Genomic DNA, 20,387 nt, shown 5'->3' on the forward strand with positions numbered 1-20,387 from the left:
TTATGGAATAAATAATGAATGGTTTCCTATGGAGCGAAGCTTCAAATCCTCTAACTTTTTCAACTTTAAAAGCTTACAATGTCAGCATACGTTTAGCTACAGACACCATTTTACCTTTAAAATGTTGATAAAACGATTAGCTATAACTTTATAATTCAGCTTATTTTAATAGCTCTTCTAGTTATTTAACTGTCCCCGTTTTAGTTTTGTGTTTTTCCGCTCCTCCTGGAGTTTTCAATGGGTGTGTGTGGGGAAGTCTAGAGCTGTGAAGTCATCGCTTGAGGGGACAGCTGCGTCAGGATCAAGCCGAAATTATATTTGTATATCGTCACTACGGCCACAATTCTTACTCTTTAGGCATTATTTTTTGATAAAGTAGTAGAGAATCTTGTGCTTGTTGTAGAAATGGGACTATGGAATCCAACAGTTTCCCAGATTTTTCTAGAGAAGCCTTAACGAGCACCTTTCAACTTTTTTGAAGCAAGCAGGAACATTTTCTGAACTGCGATTAAACTCTCATTTCTTAACCCAAAAAATATTTAAGGACATGTAAACGTTCACAAAAGCCTTGAGTATCTCCTAATGTAAACATCTTTAGGATCAGAGTTATGATTCTCTGTCAAATCCAAATGTTCTGACAGGTTGCTTACATCAGATTCTGAGATGTCTGTCTCTCACTCACACAGGTGTTTCACGTTAGGCTAATCAGTGTCGGATCTCACACACACTCTTGTTTATCATACATTATGAACCACTAAACCAGGAGTGTCCAAAGTCCGGCCCGCGGTCAGATTTCATACGGCCCGCGACATCGGTCATATAATGTGTTATTTGTGGCCCGCCAGATCTGTCAGAATAAATAAATCATAAAAACTTGAAAGACGTAATTCCTCCTTTCTAATGTATCTGGCTCTGCATCCGTGGCGTGAACCCTTCTCGAAACCTATTTGCCATGGCGACGGCAAAAAAAAAGGAGAAAAGTTGACAGTCAGTGCGTTTACATGATGGTATAATTCGAATCTTGCTTTAGTCGGACTATGCTATCTTTTGGGGGATCTGCTGTTATCCCAATATACATGGCAGTGAGTAATTTGAATCATTGGCCTTTGAAAGCATGTCATATCCAATACGATAGGCGGCGCTGTTTTCATTACAACTCGTGGTGATACAGCCATTTCCGCTTGACCTCTTCACCACGACCAACAACAACATTTCGAGAAAGATGGCGAACAGAGAGCAAGGCGAAGCTAAATCCCTCTACTATTCTTCCATGGTGTTAATAGGAGTACAGCTAATGCAAATGGCGCTATTGGCTGAGTTGATAACGGAGAGAAGACACCGTCGCCGAAGGTACACGGAGAATTTAATTTATCGTCTCTTTCGACTTCCGGGTCACGACATGGGAGGGAGGGAGGGAGGGAGGGAGGAAGGCGGCAGGATCTCGAGCATGCGCAAAGACGCAAAGTCCAGTTCCTAATCCAATTCACCGTTACATGCCGCGATAGTCGAATTATCAACTGGATCGGATCGAGTTATCCAGGGGTGTTAATCGGATCGAAGTCGGACCGCACATAGTCCGACAAAGGTATTGTTAAGTTGTAATAGTTTATTTTGATAACATCTGCAGAGGTCTTATGTTTTAAATGAATACATATAGAAAGATATTATAATAGACAATATTAAGGAGAATATTGTTATTAATGTATTATGAAGCATAGGGGTAATGTTTACTCTATGCAAATGTAAATGGCAAGAATTAATGTATATTGCATGAGAGTGACTGTATGTTAGTATTATAGATTGACGAAGCCGGTTGAAATCCGTGAAGTGACTCACAATAACAAGAGACTTTTATTGTGAAGGTGACTTTTAATCCAGTCAAAAACGAGACGGGAATCTTATTGTGAAAGCGACTGAAACCGGAAGTGACGGTTTTGACCGTAAACAGGAAGGGTATGAGACTCCGTGTTTTGGAGAGATTCACTCTCTTTTCTCAGGTAAGCCCCGAAGGGAAGGTTGTGCTCTCGGAAGGTGCCGAGAGCCGGCAGCCTGGACACGAGGGAGAGCGCGTTGAATGTTTGATTCACATTTCCTGCCATTAAATGTTGATAACTTAATCCACCCGTGTCCGGAAGCCTGTTTCTCCACCATCTGCGTAGTGCCCCAGTTTCGAGAATACCTTACAGTATTTACATGAAACGGATAATTCGATTTCAGTCCGACTAAGCCAATAATTCGAATGCATGTAAACGCACTGACTGAGGGCCGCCGCTTTCAGGAGCGGTGGTAATTACTCGTGTTTCCCATACCATGAGAACAGAGTGGGGGTCCGCCCCACTGAAATGTTTTCTATAGCGCCAGATTACAACATGAGTAATGTCAGGTTGTTTTATTCAACTAAACGGTCATATATTATTGATCGTATCTACACAGCGGCATGTCATTTCTGTCTCTACGTGGTGGCGTTCACACTTCTCCTGGCTCTCGGTATCGCGGCGGAGCTCCGCCCCCATGCACACAGACAGGTGCGCACATACAGGTGAGCGCGCTCCAACCAGCCGGCAGAGAGCGTCCAATATGTCGCGGGAACAGCAAACCGACACCTCTGCGTTCCCACGGTGGTGAAGACAAGTCGTCTCAGAGTCGCTCTCTGCTCCGGGTTCAAGAGCAGAGACGAGGTGGGGCGCGAGGGGAAATGCAGATTCTTTTATTTCAAGACCTTGTTTGAGAACTTCACATATTACAAACTACACGGACATGAAACTAAGTCATTAATAAATAAAGAGCGAAATGCCTGTCGCCGACTTTCGTGTAAATGTGTACGTTACGACGTTAACCGGTTACGCTGCGCATGCGTGACAGACGAGATTCTTGGAGATTTGCCAGGTGTTACCTCTCAGCGTTCCAGCTGTTGCCCTTCAAAACAAGAGCTCAACATTGAGCTTTATGGAGAGTGGCCGTATCAAGATAAAAGATGAATAGATATGCAGTGTCACGAACACTCAGTAAACTCTTTTGTTTAATTTTTCACAGGTTGCACTTTATTGATATTATCTTGAAAATGTATTCAGTGCAAAACAGGTTAATTGCAACGTTATGTAACTCATAGAAATGTAAGGTATTCTACATACAGCTTTTTCATTGTTAACTGACAATGAAAGGCAGACTTGGTTATATTATATGTGGTTACATTGTCATTTAAAAAATAAAAGTAATTGTGACAGTAAAAATAAATTGTTTTATAACAGTGTATTTTCATGTAACTTTTTTGGTTTAAAAAATGTCTAAAGGAACTATTGGCCCCCGGGCATCTGTACTTTATCACAATTGGCCCTAGTTGCAAAAAGTTTGGACACCCCTGGTTTAGGGAAATTCAATTCAGTTTATTTAATATAGCCCAATATCACAAATAACAAATTCTCCTCAGAGGGCTTTACAATCTGTATACATAAGACGTCCCTGTCCCAGGACCTCATATCGGATCAGGAAAAACTCCACGTGGAGTAAAAATATTCCGTATTTTAGGCCACCTCTAAAACTAAAATGTTGTTCTTGTATTTATGCAATTTATATGGGATGATGGACAACATAAACTGTGTCATTCTTTATGTACATTTTAAAATAGAGTCGGCACAATTCAGCCCATAATTCCACATCCAGGTTTATTCTGTTGAATTAGACAATTTACTAAAGCAATATGTAAATTAGGATTTACTGATATACCATAACTTCATACATGTTGTTATAGAATGTGTGTTATTGTTTAATAATTTACAATATTGTTTGGTAAGTGTCTGTGGATTATTATTTAATGGATTACTGTAACTGGTAAAATGAATCTTTCTGTGTGACAAGGAGCAGATCACTTGCAGCAAGGGATCCCCTTCCCCCGAAGTTCACACCTGGCTCGGAGAGAAGGGGGTAGCAGACAGAGCCATCCTGAGGACCCCTGTGATGCCATTCAGAGTAGGGGACAGAACGACACAGAGGAAGAGGGACAGATGACTTCAAGTGTCAAGGGGCGTGGACACGCTTTCAACACCGACGGACAGACAGCTCAGCCAATGAGTGGATTAGGACTAATGTTTTACCGAGACAGATTAACCAATGAGAAGGGAATATCTCCCCTGGGGCCCGGAACGCACGGGAGGTATAAAAACAGATGTTGACCAGAAAGACAAGGCTTTTGACCTTTTGGATGACGGCAGAGATGCACTGCATGCAGGTTAGCTGCATGTAGGCCGTTGATTCTGTGAGAAGCCCTCAGTTGAGGATTAGATTTAGTGAGCTTGACTTCTGTTAGACAGTTAACTGCTTTGGCGGTCTGTGGACGCAGTGATTCATGCTCCCTCAGCTGAGTTATACTCTCTATCGCAACCGTTATTGACCATTGGTAATATTTTCAATTAAACACCTTTTATTATAATTTGGCACTGTCCAGACTTTCTTTCTCGGTTCTGCACTCGAAGATTCTTGAAAACACAACAGTTCCCAGGTCCTTCTTCCAGCTAACTCTGGATCCGTCCACAGCAGTCACAGGAGCTAAAGTCCACAGACCTTCATGATTGACTCAAATGAAATCACGTGATGGCAGATAACTCAAGACATCTTTATTTGTCAAGCACTATTTCTCTTTAAAGACCATAATAGTGTAGTGTCTAGTGATGTTTTTCTCTAACCAAGACCTTAAAACTACGAAAGATCTTTGGCCGTGGTCTATTTCTCCATGAAGAAGTTTTAGGTGGGGCTTTAGGGATTTTTTTTTTTAAATCCTTCCTCCACGTCGTATTTGAACTGATTGACTTTTTTCCCTTTATACAGAAAGTCTGTCGATGTTTCCTTATTTATTTCTATCATTTGTATGTTGAGCCATGAAGGAGGAACAACGTTATCAAACAATTGGGCGGCATAGTACTACATTTAAGTTATTGATTAGCTTATGATTAAAACGTAACTTGTCAGGGCTGCTTTTAGAGTCTTACATGATTGTCTGCATGATTTATTTTTTATTAAGAACAGTTTGAATTGTTATTAGACATGTAATGCCTATGCCAAATTATAGTAATATTGGAATATTTGTAACTCAAAATGTATACATATTTATGCTATATATTATCAATATTAACAATTATAGTCATCATTTTTATTTCATTATGTTTAGTGACAGTTAGCAATTAAATATCAATATTAGACCCAGCTAATGTACCAACACTTTACTATCCATTATCCATCCATACCGCTTATCCTCATTCGGGTCGCTGGAGCCGATCCCAGCTGATGTAGATTTTTACACATACGACATCCCTGACCTTTCACCTCACATCGGATCAGTAAAAACTCAAAAAATAGAAAAAACCCTTTCAAAACGAAAAAGGGGAAGAAACCTTCAGGAGAGCAACAGGAGGATCCCTCTCCAGGATGGACAGAACAATAGATGTCATGTGACCAGAAGGAATCATTACAGAGTAACAACACATTCAATGAGTATGACAGAGTGTATGAATAGTTGGTAGTAGGCATGGACCACGATCCAGACCTGGCACAGAACGAAGAGAATGACTGTTACCATGGAAACGTTGACATGCGAGTTGTATGGGGAGGACCTACTTTCCTTTTTTTTTGTCGCAGAATTAACTGCTCAAGAAATTTAAAGAATCAAAAAGACCCGTAAAATTACACGGTTTTCAAGATTTGTCTTTCTACGGGAGAACGTGGATCAACGTGAAGAACTACGAACTGCAGACAAGTCCCGTCAGCTCGACGGAAAAGGATGGCGGTAGTTCAGCGGCCAACCGCATGCAGCAGCTGAGCCAGCCGCTGCGTTCACTATGATGAGTACATGCATTACTTATAAAGTAACTTACAAAGGGCCATGAAGTCTGTTGACATTCTTCAAAGAGGATAACATCACATTTTATTTGCATAGCGCCATAAATGGTACTCAAGGAACTTTGAAGACAAAATAGAACAGCAAAACAAAACCAGATGATTATTGTGAGAAACTAGTACAAATAACTAGTGTCACAGGCTAATTAAAGATTTTTAATAAATGTGTTTTTAAGTGACATTTTGGACCCACTTCAGTTCGCTTACCAACCTGGCATCGGGGAGGATGACGCCGTCATCTTCCTGCTTCAGCGATGCTTTTCACCTGGAAAAGGCTGGAAGCACTGTGAGAGTCATGTTCTTCTCCAGTGCCTTCAACACCATCCAGCCTTTTGCTTCTGAGGGACAAGCTGTTCCAGACTGGGGTGGACCACCACCTCACTGCATGGATCCTGAACTACCTAACCAACCGTCCACAGTATGTGAGGATACAGGGATGCGAGTCAAACCGGGTCTTCTGCAGCACAGGGGCTCCACAAGGAACGGTTTTGGCTCCATTCCTCTTCACCAAAAGTCAACGATGACGGGGAATACAGAGAACTGAACCAGGACTGTTTGGAATGGTGTGGTGCCAGCGGAACCACCTCCACATCAACTCCAGTAAGACCAAGGAGCTGGTGGTGGACTTCCGCCGTGGTAAAGGCACTCCTCCGGTACCAGTGAGCATCCAGGGACTGGACATTGAGATTGTACAATCTTATACCTGGGTGTTCACCTGACCACGCACATGCGCTTTATAAAAAGGGACAGAGCAGACTGAGGTCTTTGAGTGCAGGGAGCACTCCTGAAGACCTTCTTTGACTCTGTGGTGGCATAAGCCATCTTTTATGGAGTGGTCTTCTGGTGCAGCAGCATGGCAGCGGCTGACAGGAAGAGGCTGAACAAGCTGATGAAGGTCAGCAGCATGCTGGGGTGTCCTCTGGATACTGTGGAGGTACTGGGGGACGCGTGGATGATGGCAACGCTCTCGTCCCTGATTAACCACACCTCCCACCCTATGCATGATACTAGCAGCTGTGCACAGCTCCTTCAACCACCGGCTGATTCATCCCCAGTGTCTGAGGAACCACAAGTCCTTCCTTTCTGCTGTCAGGCTGACCAACAAACCACAGTAGATCGCTGGAGATCTTGGCACTCAGCACTTTATCCTGGACACTTTAACCTGCTGAAAATTCCCCTTGCGCATGTAATTATTTTCCTCTGTATATTTAGTATTAGTATGTAGTATTGTTACAAATATTTTTACCGTTTTATTTGCCTTTTATTAATGCTCTAATGTGCACCCGCTGCTGTGATCCCGCATTTTCCCTAATGTGGGACTAATAAATATCTAATAACGTTCCAATGTGCTTTAAACTACAAAATGAGGCCTCTGTTCTTATATAGACAGAGCAGACATCTGATTGGACAAAACTCCTTAGAACCAGCTGCAGGCTGAAAGCAGAGAAACAGAAGACAAAATAAGCGAATGGAGAAAATAATGCAAAACGGTTACATTAAATGAACGATTCAAAAAAAGTGATAAACAGTTGTTATCCAGTCATTGCTATATTAACTAGGGAGCAGATTAAGCTACAACAAAAACTAATAACTAGACAGCGGTGGCAAATCGATTCAGTTCAAGTTATCAGGATGACAGCTCTTAATATATTGTGTGTGGCCCTTAAAATGACCTTTGGTTTTGGGTTGCCAGTCAGAGTTTAACCCCCGAATCCGTAGAGGGTGCGTCCCTGCCTCTTCAGGGCATACACCACATCCATGGCGGTCACCGTCTTCCTCTTGGCGTGCTCGGTGTAGGTGACGGCATCACGGATCACGTTCTCCAGGAACACCTTCAGCACTCCGCGGGTCTCCTCGTAGATCAGACCGGAGATACGCTTCACTCCACCGCGGCGAGCCAGACGGCGGATAGCGGGCTTGGTGATTCCCTGGATGTTATCACGGAGGACTTTACGGTGACGCTTAGCGCCTCCTTTACCGAGTCCTTTCCCTCCTTTGCCTCTTCCGCTCATCTTCACTGTAAGTCTTTCAACAAGGTGACCAGCAGTTCACACGTATCTATATCCAATCTGAGGACGTGATAGAAGACATGGAGCGAGCTGTTCTTCTTCTTCGTTGGTTAACATGAAGGTTAACATGAGACTCTTTGGTGCTTTAGCGCCACCTGTTGTTGCTTATATACAAGCTAGTAACACGTTTGTTAGTCAATATTGTACTTAAAAATGACACTAACGTAGAGTATCAAAACCAGGCACGTGCACAGATAGAGCCCTAGTGGTGCTCAAGCACCAGCCCTTTTGCCCTGGATGAGTAAAGTGCCCTTTTTGCTGGAGCCCACTTTTTCATTCATCAATATTTAAGAATAAAAGTTACTCTCTCTGTCATCAAGTCCCCCTAAATGTGTTTTAATATCCGACGGGGCATTTATTTGAGTTCTTGTGAGAATTTCGCCCCGACATGCTCCGCGACGCTCACGAGCCCCTCCCCCCCCCGCCCGTCTCCCCCGCCCCTCTCCCCCCCGCCGTGCCCCTCCTCCTCCTCCTCCTCCTCCTCCACTTCCTCCTCCGCGCAGTGCTCCTCGCGCTACTAAACGGCTGCACCTCCTTCTCCTCTGACCCGCAGCATCAGACCAACAGGTCATGACGGTGTTTGTCCCCTGACGTTTTGTGATAAATCAACCACAACATTAGCGCTGCTGAAAACATGACGTCACAACTGATCCGACGTTTCCTAAAAAAATAAACAAACAAAAACTCACGAAATCCGTGATTTCAAAGTCTTGTCCAGCTGTTTACTGACGGTAGTTATGTTTAGAGAATAGAGAGAGGAAGAGAGAGGAGAGAGAGAAGGAGAGAGAAGAGAGAGAGAAAAGAGCGAGAGAGAGAGAAGAGAAGAGAGAGAGATAATTCTTATTCCGTTCTATTTAACGGGCTAGTCTAGGATTTGCGTGGTCAGACTGAAAAAAAAAATCATACGGCCTCTCTTATTCAGAGGGCCGGGCCAAATGTGGAGGCGGGCCGTATCCGGCCCACGGGCCTTAGTTTGAGGAACACTGCTCTTGGCTGTTGATGTCTATCAATATCGCTCATTTTGAAAATGATGTCAGAGGGCGATACGGATCCGTATCAGACCAAGAGGGCGATACGTGGCTGGCATGACGACCCATGAGTCAATCAGAACGCTTGTACTGTTGTTGCTATATAATAATTCATCTTTATTCAGAAAGAAAATGAAAGCTAGTGGTCTGATGCTGCCAGAGGAAACGCAGGTAGAGGACAGCTTCATCAGTGTATTGCTGCTCATGCTTCAACTCTTTCAGATTTTTTTTTTGGCATTGGGTGCCCTTTTTTTTGGTTTGAGCACCTGCCCCCCAAAATGTCTGTGCACGTGCCTGATCAAAACTATTATCATATTTAATAGTACTTTGTACTAGTCTCTCTTTCATATGGTTCTCAGCCTTTTTTAAGTTATCTACTCCTCTGGAATTTATATTGTATTGGACATTTATTAAATATCTATTTTAAAGGATTTAAAAAAAATTGAAACTCTCATAAACGCCGGCGGGCCAATTGACCCCCCCCCCCCTACCCCAAAACAAAAACTCTTCGGATCTACACGATTCACGTAAGTCACCTATTTTGGTTTCAAAACGGCGAATTTCGCCGAAAGTTGAGGGATTCTCATGCCTGATCTATCGGTGATAAACGATCAATATCAATAATTTAGTCAAAATGTGTTTTAGGACTAGAACAGACATAACTCCCTGGACATATTTATTTTCAACTCATTAGATTATAACTTCATATTTTGTGCACATCAGGAATTGATCTCCTGATCACTCCGCTCCTCCGCGCTCTACACTGGTTACCGGTGGCTGCTCGCATCCGCTTCAAAACACTGGTTCTGTCGTACCGTGCTCTAGACGGATCGGGCCCCGTCTACATCCGGGATATGGTCACACCGTACACCGGCACGTTCACTACGCTCGGCAACAGCCAACCGACTTGTGACTCCTCCACTTCGAGCTAAACCACTCGAAATCCAGACTGTTTGCTGTCCTGGCTCCTCAGTGGTGGAACGAGCTCCCCACTGACATCAGGACAGCAGAAAGTCTCTACATCTTCCGCCGGAGACTGAAAACACACCTTTTCCGACTATATCTGGAATAAAAGACAGATTTGCACTTCAGTTTGTACTCTAGGTTGAAATGCACTTATTGTAAGTCGCTTTGGATAAAAGCGTCTGCTAAATGACATGTAATGTCATGTAAAGGAAGTGATCTTTAGAAGAGGTGGGTGGCTCTTAAAAGAGCCGTTGAGGTGGTCTTCTCCAGCAGGTTTACTTGGAGCTGGTGTACTTGGTCACGGCCTTGGTTCCCTCAGACACCGCGTGCTTCGCCAGCTCGCCGGGCAGCAGCAGGCGGACAGCGGTCTGGATCTCCCTGGAAGTGATGGTGGAGCGCTTGTTGTAGTGAGCCAGACGAGCGGCCTCACAGGCGATGCGCTCAAAGATGTCGTTCACGAAGCAGTTCATGATGCCCATGGCCTTGGAGGAGATGCCGGTATCGGGGTGGACCTGCTTCATCACCTTGTACACGTAGATGGCGTAGCTCTCCTTCCTGGACTTGCGCCTCTTCTTGCCGGTCTTGGTCACGGTCTTATTGACGGCTTTCTTGGAGCCCTTCTTGGGCGCTTTGACGGTGGCTTCAGGCATGATTGACTGATTCTTCCGAGTGAAAAGATATCTCCTGGAGCTCAGGGCGGGGAATATATATCAGCTCGATGCAAACGAGGCTGTGCTGTTGCTTGCGTCGGATTGGCTGTTTAGCGGAGCATGCGCAGAACAAGATGTTATTCTGTGCTCCCTCACACAATTGACCTACTTTTGAGACACGGTTGTAGCGGGACCCTAGATCTCTGAATCACGTCACGTGGTGTTACTTAGCCAATCAAGAAGGCGTATTTTGATAACGTTGCGAATCGAGTGAGATATACACACACCAGAGAGACTGGAGGAGGAGAGGCCAAACTGTCATAAAAAACTGTATAAAGTGAAACAGCGAAACCAGTCTTTAACCTCTTCTATGTTCATTCATTACAAAGGAAGTTAAAAACGAGTACGTCTCATGTGTTCAGAGAACATCACGATTATTAAAAGCTGACTAAAGTGAAATTAAGTAATTTATTTTAAGATTAAAAAAATGTGAAACTTATGAGTAATGCTTTTTAGAATCCATCCCTTATTTTAATTAAAAAAGAGAAGAATATTAATTTATTTTTGGAGTTAAGTCTGTATATTACATTATCGTAAATATCGGTTTTGACGCCAACAATAATTCCTAATGATTACATTTGGACAAATCTAATTAAATATCTGGAATTTCCTATTTTTTTCTCTCCTGGCTTTTGAGTTGTTAATGATAGAGTATTCAGACCCCGTCTGTTAAACATATCTAAGGTCTTAACTCATAACGACGAATTAAAAACATATTTGTACATATTATAGACATTATATTGACAAATGTATGTAATAAAAAAAGAGGTTAAAGGTTAGAGCTGGAGATCAAAAACGTGTTTGTGTGCATGCAATGTGAGAAAACAAAAACAACTTGATTTAACTGTAAAATCTGATTTCATGCTGACAAGTATGACAGTGCTAATTTATAATTGACTGGCAGTACATTGGATGTGTTGTAATTATTTAAGTATATTTAACTTTACTATGTTATGGTTTGCAACACAAATGTAATCTTGAAAGAAAAAGTGGATTTTAGGATAATCGGGGTCTGAATAGGTGCTTAGTAAACTTTATTGATCTCTTGAAAACAATGTTTTTGAGTTTTCTCTCAGATGTATTGGAACGGACTGAGGGACATGTACTATTAACCTGTTATAAGTGTTATTGTGTTCACAGGAAGACGTTCTCTATAGATAAGATTAGTAATGGCAATTACGGAGTTCAGTGAAGGTCTCATGACCTCTGTAGCTGTTCCCGAATAAAAGATAATAACGAATATATATCTTAGCTTTTCCTGACCCAGGGTCGCAACAGTATCTTGGATGTGTATGTAATAAAGGCTTTATTTAACCCTCCTGTTATGTTCGTTTCTTACATGCAGCCGTGATGTTCCCGGGTCAATTTGACCTGGTTAATGTTGAATCATGCAAAAGTGGTCGGAAGCCAAAAAATCCTAAAAACTAGTTTTTACCTCATCACCAATGTCATTACTAAAAATGCAATCAGTTTTTAGTGGAATTGAGTAATTCACCCCTCCAGAGATCAGAGTTCAATCAGGATAACTCACTAATTGTAATGAAAAATACATGTTCAAACTATTGTTTAGGTACATTGGAAAAATCTAGATATAAATTGCATTCTTTTTCATGGAGATGAGATACCTGTGCTGTTCAGGGTCATATTATCCCACTCACTCAAAATCAAGCCAAATGAGTCATAAAGGATTTGTATTGAAAGTAACCTTTAGATGTTTATATAGAATGTTAAGATGATATATTATAAAAGATGACCAAAGACTAGCTTGGAGTCATCATGGAGAAGTCGTTTTATCGGACGTCGTAAGAGTTAATTATTTTCATTTACAAGTTTAACTTTGCGTTGAGCGATGGTGTGAGCTTTGGGCACAGGAGCCAAAACACCCGTCATTCTACAAACACCTCAGCATAAATGTGGCTGCTGTTAATGAGAATAATAAAAGGAAAATACTCTTAAAGATGGTGTGGGTGGCTCTTAAAAGAGCCTTTTATAGGAGCGTAGTTGTCCAGCCTGAGAGCAGCTCACTTCTTCTTGGGTGCTGCTTTCTTGGCTTTGGGCTTCACAGCCTTCTTGACGGGGGTCTTCCTGGCTGTGGGGGGCTTCCTCGCAACCTTGGTGGGGCTCTTCAAGGGCTTTTTGGGGCTCTTTGCGGCCTTCTTTGGGCTCTTGGCCACTGCTGCGGGTTTCTTGGCCACTGCTGCGGGCTTCTTGGCCACTGCTGCGGGCTTCTTGGCCACCGCTGCGGGCTTTTTGGCCGCTGCGGGTTTCTTAGCCTTCTTCGGGGACTTCTTTGCGGCTACAGGTTTCTTGGCTGCCGCTGCTTTGGGCTTCTTGGCAGCTGCGGGTTTCTTCGCTGCGGGCTTCTTGGCAGCGGGAGCGACTTTCTCCTGCTTGCTGATCTTGAAGGAGCCGGAGGCCCCGGTCCCCTTGGTCTGGACCAGCGTCCCCTTGGTCACTAGGTTCTTGATGGCGGTCTTGACGCGGGACTTGTTCTTGTCCACATCGTATCCTCCGGCGGTCAGAGCCTTCTTGACGGCGGCAGCAGACACGCCGCTCCGCTCCTTGGAAGCGGCCACAGCTTTGACGATGAGCTCCGCCACGCTGGGACCAACCTTCTTCGGCTTGGACACCACCTTCTTCTTGGCTGCTGCTTTGGCCGGCGCAGCGGCTTGAGCTGGAGCTGATTCTGCCATTTTGTTCCGTTGATGCTCAGAAAACACGAGAGTGAGACTGACTGGTGAAGAGCTGCGAGCAGGGGGCGGTACTTAAAGCCTCCATGAGAACCGTGGAGACTCAACCCAGCCCGGGACTCCTCTGAGCGCTCTGAAAAACGACTCACTTGTGTTTTCTCTTCGCTGATAAAAGACTAAAACTACACGTGGAACAAGTACTGAAGGCTGACGGCGAAGGGAGCCGAAAGAGGACTTGTTTCTCTCCATCTTGAAGTCATGTAGAGCTCCGATAATGTCTGTATTGTGTTTGAGGAGCCTCCAAATCTCACCTACTCACCGCCGTGGAGAGCGCTGATCGGAGCATTTTCCGACTCATTTATGTCTTTAAATGATTTTAAATATTTCAGATATCCTTCAAAATCCGTTCTCCAACTCGTCAACAAGTTTGTTTCGGGTGTCGATGGAAAAACAATCGTCTGATGTGGATCAGTTTGTAATAAACTGAAGTTATTATGAGAGCAGCAAACACACTGATGGTGGTCGAGGCTCATGGTGCAGACTTCCTATCAGAGCTGCCTGATGTGAACATGTCCTCAGATGAATAGTTATTATTTATTTAATACATCAGTGGTGAAGATTAGAAAACGTCATGGAGTGTCAACCAGTCTTTAAAAAAGGAACTTTTTATATAATTGGGAGCTTGGCAGGAAATTTGGAATAATGACACTTGACCAGAAATTGAGATGTTACTTTTTTGGGATAAGTTTGGTTTGGACATAAAAGACGTAATGCCACTTTAGACATAATGAACAAACAGGATGAAGAGCAGTGTGGTGGATTTGAGGGAGCATCGAAATACTGTTAAGAGAAAAGAGACAAACAAGTACACGGTAATTATTGATATATATATTGAATGAAACCAGTTAAATATATCAGGATATCATTTATTTTAATTTAATTTTCAATAACATTCTTTATAATAAAGTGCAGGTGAGGACGGACTAACATTTAGATTTGTAATGTGTTCAACATTTACAGCAGTTCAGAGACAATATTTAGTATTTCATCAACAGACATTTGATACACAATACCCAACACAAGAATAGTTATTATAATACGAACCTGAATGATCCACTTCAGAACTCTGGACCCGTTGCAGCACAACTTCTATACTTTGGTCCTTATGTTTTATATCACTTGGAGCTAAAGTCTCCCTGAACTCAATCAATGTATTTCTAAATATTTAGTGCTCTATTATATAATAGGAACTACAAAATTATCAACGCATTCAAAACGATAGCATCTGGTATTCCTGAAAGCATTGATTTGGGATGTGGCTGTATACATTATTAGATCAATGTTATGAGAAAGTTCAATGCCAGTTGACTGAACTGGAATTAAGTTAAATACTGATGTTACGCAGACATAACTTGGAAAAGCCCGTAATTAATTATAAAGTGTGGAATCATTTACATAGTGTGGTTTAGCACATTATATGGTTCACACCTGACTCATGGTTAGATACAGTTGAACATCTGGGAGTTCAGTGTAAAATGATATAATATATATGTGGCTCAAATCAAGGTAAACAACACCGGAACCACCGGAACAATTAACAAGGTGTGACGCACACGAAACGTTATGGTCACGTTGTTGTTTTATTTTTGAATGAACACGTGTGTGTGATGTGTAGTACCAGCTGTGCCCAGGAGATGTCAGTGCAGCGCTGTGGTTTCAACATGTATGTGCGCGAGCAACGTCTGAATGAGAAGTTACATCCAATTGTCTGGCTGTGGATCATCATCATTGAATTAGTTTGACATGGTGGCAGCCTATGAAATGCAAACCAAATAATGAAATACAACTTTTGAAGAAAAGAAAATATATCTACTTACGGTCAGAGAGTATTTCACGCTCAGAGAGGACTGTTTAAAGTAGAGATGGAGGACACATGGTAGCCTACACACCTATTTAAGAACCAAAACAAATAGATACAATATAATACATTATACATTACTATACATTATTTTGCTTACATACATTGCAAACATAAAATGGAAATAGCCAGGCAAAGTATAAGTGTCTCCTTAAGTTACAGTTATTTAGTCGATTACGGACTTGGGAGGAGCTGGAGCAGACGCGTGGAAGCGTGACAAACGACACAAGGTTTGGAGGATTAGTTTCAGCGGAGTGTACATACACTGACCTGTGACTGGACTAAGGATGGGAGGCGATAGTGATGGAGAGGGTGGGAGTGAGGATATGGATTATAATAGCTGGACTGAAGTGGGGAATAAGAAACGAGCCAGGAGTCGTAGCAGTAGATCTGGTAGTAGTGGGGACGGGAGAGAGAAAAGCAGGAGGATGAGGGAGAGGATTGCAGAGAAGGAGGGGTTCAAAATAATTGTGAGATTCAAGGACGGAAATGACATTCGGAAAATAAGCCCGGTTGCGCTGACTCGCGGGTTGAAGGAGAAAGTTGGCGAGATTGTGATGGCGAAGGTGCTGGCTGATGGCGGATTGTTGATCCAGTGCAAGGACGAGGGGCAGAGAGGGAAAGCAATGAAGCTGAAAAAAGTGTGCAATATAGTGGTTGAGAGCGTGAAGAAGTTAAATGATGGGCCCTTTGTTAGAGGCGTGATATACGGTATCCCAGTGGAAGAGAATGTGGAGGAACTGAGAGCAAGTATTAAAGGGGGTAAAGTTATAGGGATTAAACGTCTGCAGGCAAGACGAGGTGGAGAAAGGGTGGACAGTTTGTCAGTGCTGCTAGATTTTGAAGAAAGGGTGTTGCCTGACTCAGTTACGGTGGGGTATTTAAGGTATAGAGTAAGAGCATATGTCCCACCACCTTTGAGGTGTTTCAAATGCCAAAAGTATGGCCATATTGCGGCAGCGTGTAAAGGGAAGCAAAGATGTGGAAAATGTGGAGGGGAACATGACTGTGGGAAATGTGAGGCTGGGACAGAGCTCAAATGTGCAAATTGCGGAGGTGCACACAGTGTGGCCTATGGTGGGTGTGAAGTGAGAAAGAAGGCAGTGGGAGTGCAGCAGCTGAAAGTGAAAATGAATATATCGTATGCAGAAGCAGCAAAGAGGGCTCAGAGGGAAAGTGGGGGGGAAAGAGGGGGGGAGATGTAGTAAGGAAGGAACCGGCTCAACAGCCAAGTGAACAACTATCGACTAAGAGTCAAAGGGAAGATGAGAATATAATGGCAGTAAATAAGGAGAACTTTGTGTTTTTCATGGCATAAGTGGTTAACTGCACATTCCAGGCAAAAGGGAGATCTGAGAAAATTGAAATAATAGTAAAAAGTGCAGCAAGATACTTAAATATTCACGGAATAACTGGGATGGCGGTACAGGAAGAGCTTAGGAAACAGGTGCAGTTAACCAAAGAATCATGCTCACAGGATTAATCATCATGTTAATTCTACAATGGAATGCTCGGAGTTTGTTGGCAAATGGACAAGAATTCAAAAAATATGTTGGAGATATGCCTAGTAAGCCAGATGTCATATGCATACAGGAAACATGGTTAAAACCAAATTTGGACTTCAGACTAGCTGGATATGCGTGTGTTCGGTGTGATAGGGAGGGTGGTCAGGGAGGAGGATGTGCCACATTTATTAGTGAAGACGTCACATTTAGAGAGGTGAAGATAGGGACCGAGCTCGAATATGTAACTGTGGAGATCTGGGCAAGGGAAGGAGAGGTCATAGTTGTACATTTTTATAATCCCTGTAAAAAATCAGAGGTGAACAGATTGGCACAAATTGAAAGGATAGGTGGCAACAAGGTGGTGGGATGTGGAGATTTTAATGCACATAGTACATTATGGGGTGGAGCAAGAACAGATCTCAATGGGGAGGTAATGGAAGAATTACTAGAGGAACACAATTTGGTTTGTTTAAACGATGGCAGAGGGACTAGATTAGATGTGCACACAGGGAACATGTCGGCGCTAGACTTAACCATTGTATCTAGGAGTTTAGCAGGGATATGCGAGTGGGAGGTAGAAGAGGAAACATCAGTGGGCAGTGATCATTTTCCAATAAAGTGTAAAATAGCATTACAAAGGAGGAAGGAACAGAGAGAGTGGATAGGTAAGTGGGTGTTTAATAGGGCAAAATGGGAACTTTTCAAATATAAATGCGAGCAAGAAATGGATAAAATAGACTTAAATGAAGATATTGAGGAGATTGATACAAAAATGACAGTTGCAATACTGGAAGCAGCGAATCAAACAATTTCTAAAAGTAAAGGAAGGATGAAAAGAAAGGCAGTCCCCTGGTGGACTGAGGAGTGTGGGAGAGCAGTAAAAGAAAGGAACAAAGCTCTGAAGGTATTAAGAAGATCGCATAATTTCCAAACTTTAATAGAATACAAACACGCACAAGCAAAGGTTCGTAGAATCATTCGTAAAGCAAAAAGGGAAAGCTGGCAGAATTATTGTAGCAGAATTGGAAGAGCAACACCTGTGGGAGAGATTTGGGGGATGATTAGAAGCATGAGAGGAATTAGGAAAGTGTGGCAGTATCTAGTGTTGAAGAGGGGGGAGGAAACAGCAGCGTCAGATGGGGAGAGGACAGAGATGATTGCAAAAGCACTAACAGAAATCCACAGCTCTGACAACCTGACGGTAGAAGGTAAGAGAGGACGGGAAAGGACGCAATCAGCTCACCCCGATATTCTTGGAAAGAGAGACGATACTAATAGTCCTAGTGATGCCCCATTTACCTTAGAGGAACTGAAAAGAGCAATAGAAAGAGGAGGACTTACATCACCAGGAAAGGATGAAATTTGTTATATAATGCTTAAGCATTTAGGTAGTATAGCAATGATGAAATTGTTATTTTTTTATAATAAGATTTGGCAAGTGGGGACACTACCTAGGTCTTGGAAAGAAGCTGTGATTATCCCAATCAGGAAACCAGGTAAAGATTCATCAAACCCAATGAATTACAGACCCATAGCATTAACATCCCATGTAGGTAAAATAATGGAAAGAATGATTACAGATAGATTAGGATTTTATATGGAGTCCAGGGGAATGATATCACCTCATCAAAGTGGATTTCGGAAAGGTAGAGGTACTATGGACCCAATTATTTGTTTAGAAACAGAAATCAGGAAGGCCCAGGTGAATAAGGAGTCAGTGATGGCTGTGTTCTTTGATGTGGAAAAGGCTTATGATATGGTTTGGAGGGAAGGGTTATTGATAAAATTAAATATGATAGGAAGTGGGGGGAGAACATATAATTGGATTAAAGATTTTTTAATGAACAAGTTTATTCAAGTCAGAATTGGGGCAGCACTATCTAGACAAACCTGGTAGAGAATGGTACACCACAGGGTAGTGTCATTAGTCCGATACTGTTCTCCATCATGATAAATGATGTTTTCCTTCAAGTCCAGGGTGATATTGGCCGATCTCTATTTGCTGATGATGGTGCACTGTGGAAGAGGGGGAAGAACATAAATCACATTTGAGGTAAAGTACAAGAGGCTGTGAAAGTGGTAGAAAGATGGTCTTATTCATGGGGATTCAAATTTTCTGTGGGGAAAACTAAAACAATCATGTTTACTAGGAAAAGAGGAGTTGATGCTCAGATAAAGATGTACGGACAAAAGATTGAACAAGTGAGAGTTTTTAGGTTCCTTGGTGTGTGGCTCGATGATAAATTAACATGGAATGAGCATATTCAGAGGATAGTAAAGAAATGTAAAACGATTCTAAATGTAATGAGGTGTCTAACAGGGTCAGAATGGGGAGCTAGCAGGGCTGCGATTAAAAATATGTATATCGCTCTGATGAGGTCAGTCCTTGATTACGGCTGTGTCGTGTTTGGATCAGCTGCAAAAACTTCACTGAAGAAGCTGGAAGTGTTGCAATCCCGAGCTCTGAGACTGTGTTGTGGTGCTTTTAAGACCAGCCCTGTGGCTGCTCTGCAGGTGGAGATGGGTGAAATGCCGCTGCATTTGAGACGCAAGCTCCTAAGTATGAATTACTGGGCCAACCTGCAAGGGCATTCTAGAGAAAATCATCCAACAAAAAAAGTACTTCTGCCATGTTGGGAAAGAGACAGGGCCAAGCAGGAGTGTTTCGCATGGAGCAGTGAAAAATTAGCCAAAGATATGTCATTGGATCAGATAACATTCACCCCTGCAATACCGTTATCAATTACACCACCATGGCTATTTCCCTCAGTGTCAGTTGATCTTTATTTTTTAGACAAAGACCAAGCATTTAAAGACAATAATAACGTGGCAGGAATGGTGGAGGATAGACTGGAGACGACATACTTATCATTTATTCCAGCATTTACAGACGGATCAAAAGACCCTGATACAGGGAGAACTGGGTTTGCAGTCACCATACCGTCCTTAAGATATGAAGTTAAAAAGAGAACATCAGAGCATCTGTCTGTGCATACAGTGGAGACGTTGGCCATCTTAACAGCACTGCAGTGGGTAGAGGAGGTTCGGGTCGAAAAAGTCATTGTCTGTTCAGATTCTAGTTCAACACTATCCTCATTACAATCATTCACTTCACATAGCAGGCAGGATTTAATTAATGAAATATATGAAACACTGTTCCGTTTAAAAAATATGGGTGTTGTCGTAGCATTTATGTGGGTACCAGCACACAGGGGGGTGCAAGGAAACGAAAGAGCAGATACACTAACAAAACAAGCGTTAGAAAGGCAGCACAAGACGGACATTTTACACAGCAAAGCAGAAGTTAAAACAATTATCAAAAGAAACATCATTAAGGAATGGCAGCATAGTTGGGATGTAGGGGAAACAGGAAGACATCTGTATTCTGTGCAGAGGGAAGTTGGCAAAGGGAGGCCAGCTAGAAGAAGCACCGCAGAAGAAAACATGTTTACCAGACTGAGGATTGGGCACACAAGGCTGAACAAAACAATGCATCTAGTAAATAAACACCCAACAGGACTATGTGAGCACTGTCAAGTACCAGAATCTGAAGAACATATCATTTGTCATTGTCAGAAATACACACTTGAGCGACACATGTTGAAGAGGAAGCTG

At 42.6% G+C, this 20,387-nt stretch overlaps 3 protein-coding genes and 2 long non-coding RNA genes across 6 annotated transcripts in view; 2 read left to right on the forward strand and 3 right to left on the reverse strand.

Moving 5' to 3' along the window:
• Positions 1–20,387, forward strand: part of LOC130195805 (uncharacterized) — a 139,422-nt gene that overhangs the window by 18,819 nt on the left and 100,216 nt on the right. The window lies entirely within an intron of this gene.
• On the forward strand, positions 2,020–4,431 carry LOC130195803 (uncharacterized). Its single transcript, XR_008832125.1, has 2 exons — positions 2,020–2,678; positions 3,856–4,431. It is a non-coding gene; the product is annotated as an uncharacterized LOC130195803 (long non-coding RNA).
• LOC130195797 (histone H4) lies at positions 5,883–7,925 on the reverse strand. 2 transcript variants are annotated; one of them, XM_056417516.1, is made up of 2 exons: positions 7,560–7,925; positions 5,883–7,313 (listed from the first exon to the last, which is right to left on the reverse strand). In XM_056417516.1, exon 1 carries the CDS (start codon positions 7,896–7,898, stop codon positions 7,587–7,589), a length of 312 nt encoding a protein of 103 aa, XP_056273491.1. In that variant the 5' UTR covers positions 7,899–7,925; the 3' UTR covers positions 5,883–7,313; positions 7,560–7,586. The 2 variants fall into 2 exon arrangements, with proteins under 2 accessions (XP_056273491.1, XP_056273490.1); XM_056417515.1 differs by having other exon boundaries at positions 5,883–7,320; positions 7,560–7,923.
• On the reverse strand, positions 10,220–10,621 carry LOC130195796 (histone H2B-like). Its single transcript, XM_056417514.1, has one exon. It carries the CDS (start codon positions 10,597–10,599, stop codon positions 10,225–10,227), a length of 375 nt encoding a protein of 124 aa, XP_056273489.1. The 5' UTR covers positions 10,600–10,621; the 3' UTR covers positions 10,220–10,224.
• On the reverse strand, positions 12,325–13,352 carry LOC130195786 (histone H1-like). The gene has a single exon (XM_056417504.1). It carries the CDS (start codon positions 13,350–13,352, stop codon positions 12,681–12,683), a length of 672 nt encoding a protein of 223 aa, XP_056273479.1. The 3' UTR covers positions 12,325–12,680.

This window comes from Pseudoliparis swirei, chromosome 6 (assembly GCF_029220125.1).
Source record: "Pseudoliparis swirei isolate HS2019 ecotype Mariana Trench chromosome 6, NWPU_hadal_v1, whole genome shotgun sequence".
Lineage (NCBI taxonomy): Eukaryota > Metazoa > Chordata > Actinopteri > Perciformes > Liparidae > Pseudoliparis > Pseudoliparis swirei.

Bases quoted from the DNA above. Each gene is read 5' to 3' on its own strand.
- LOC130195796 (XM_056417514.1), bottom strand. From the start codon at position 10,599: ATGCCTGAAGCCACCGTCAAAGCGCCCAAGAAGGGCTCCAAGAAAGCC.
- LOC130195797 (XM_056417516.1), bottom strand. From the start codon at position 7,898: ATGAGCGGAAGAGGCAAAGGAGGGAAAGGACTCGGTAAAGGAGGCGCT.
- LOC130195786 (XM_056417504.1), bottom strand. From the start codon at position 13,352: ATGGCAGAATCAGCTCCAGCTCAAGCCGCTGCGCCGGCCAAAGCAGCA.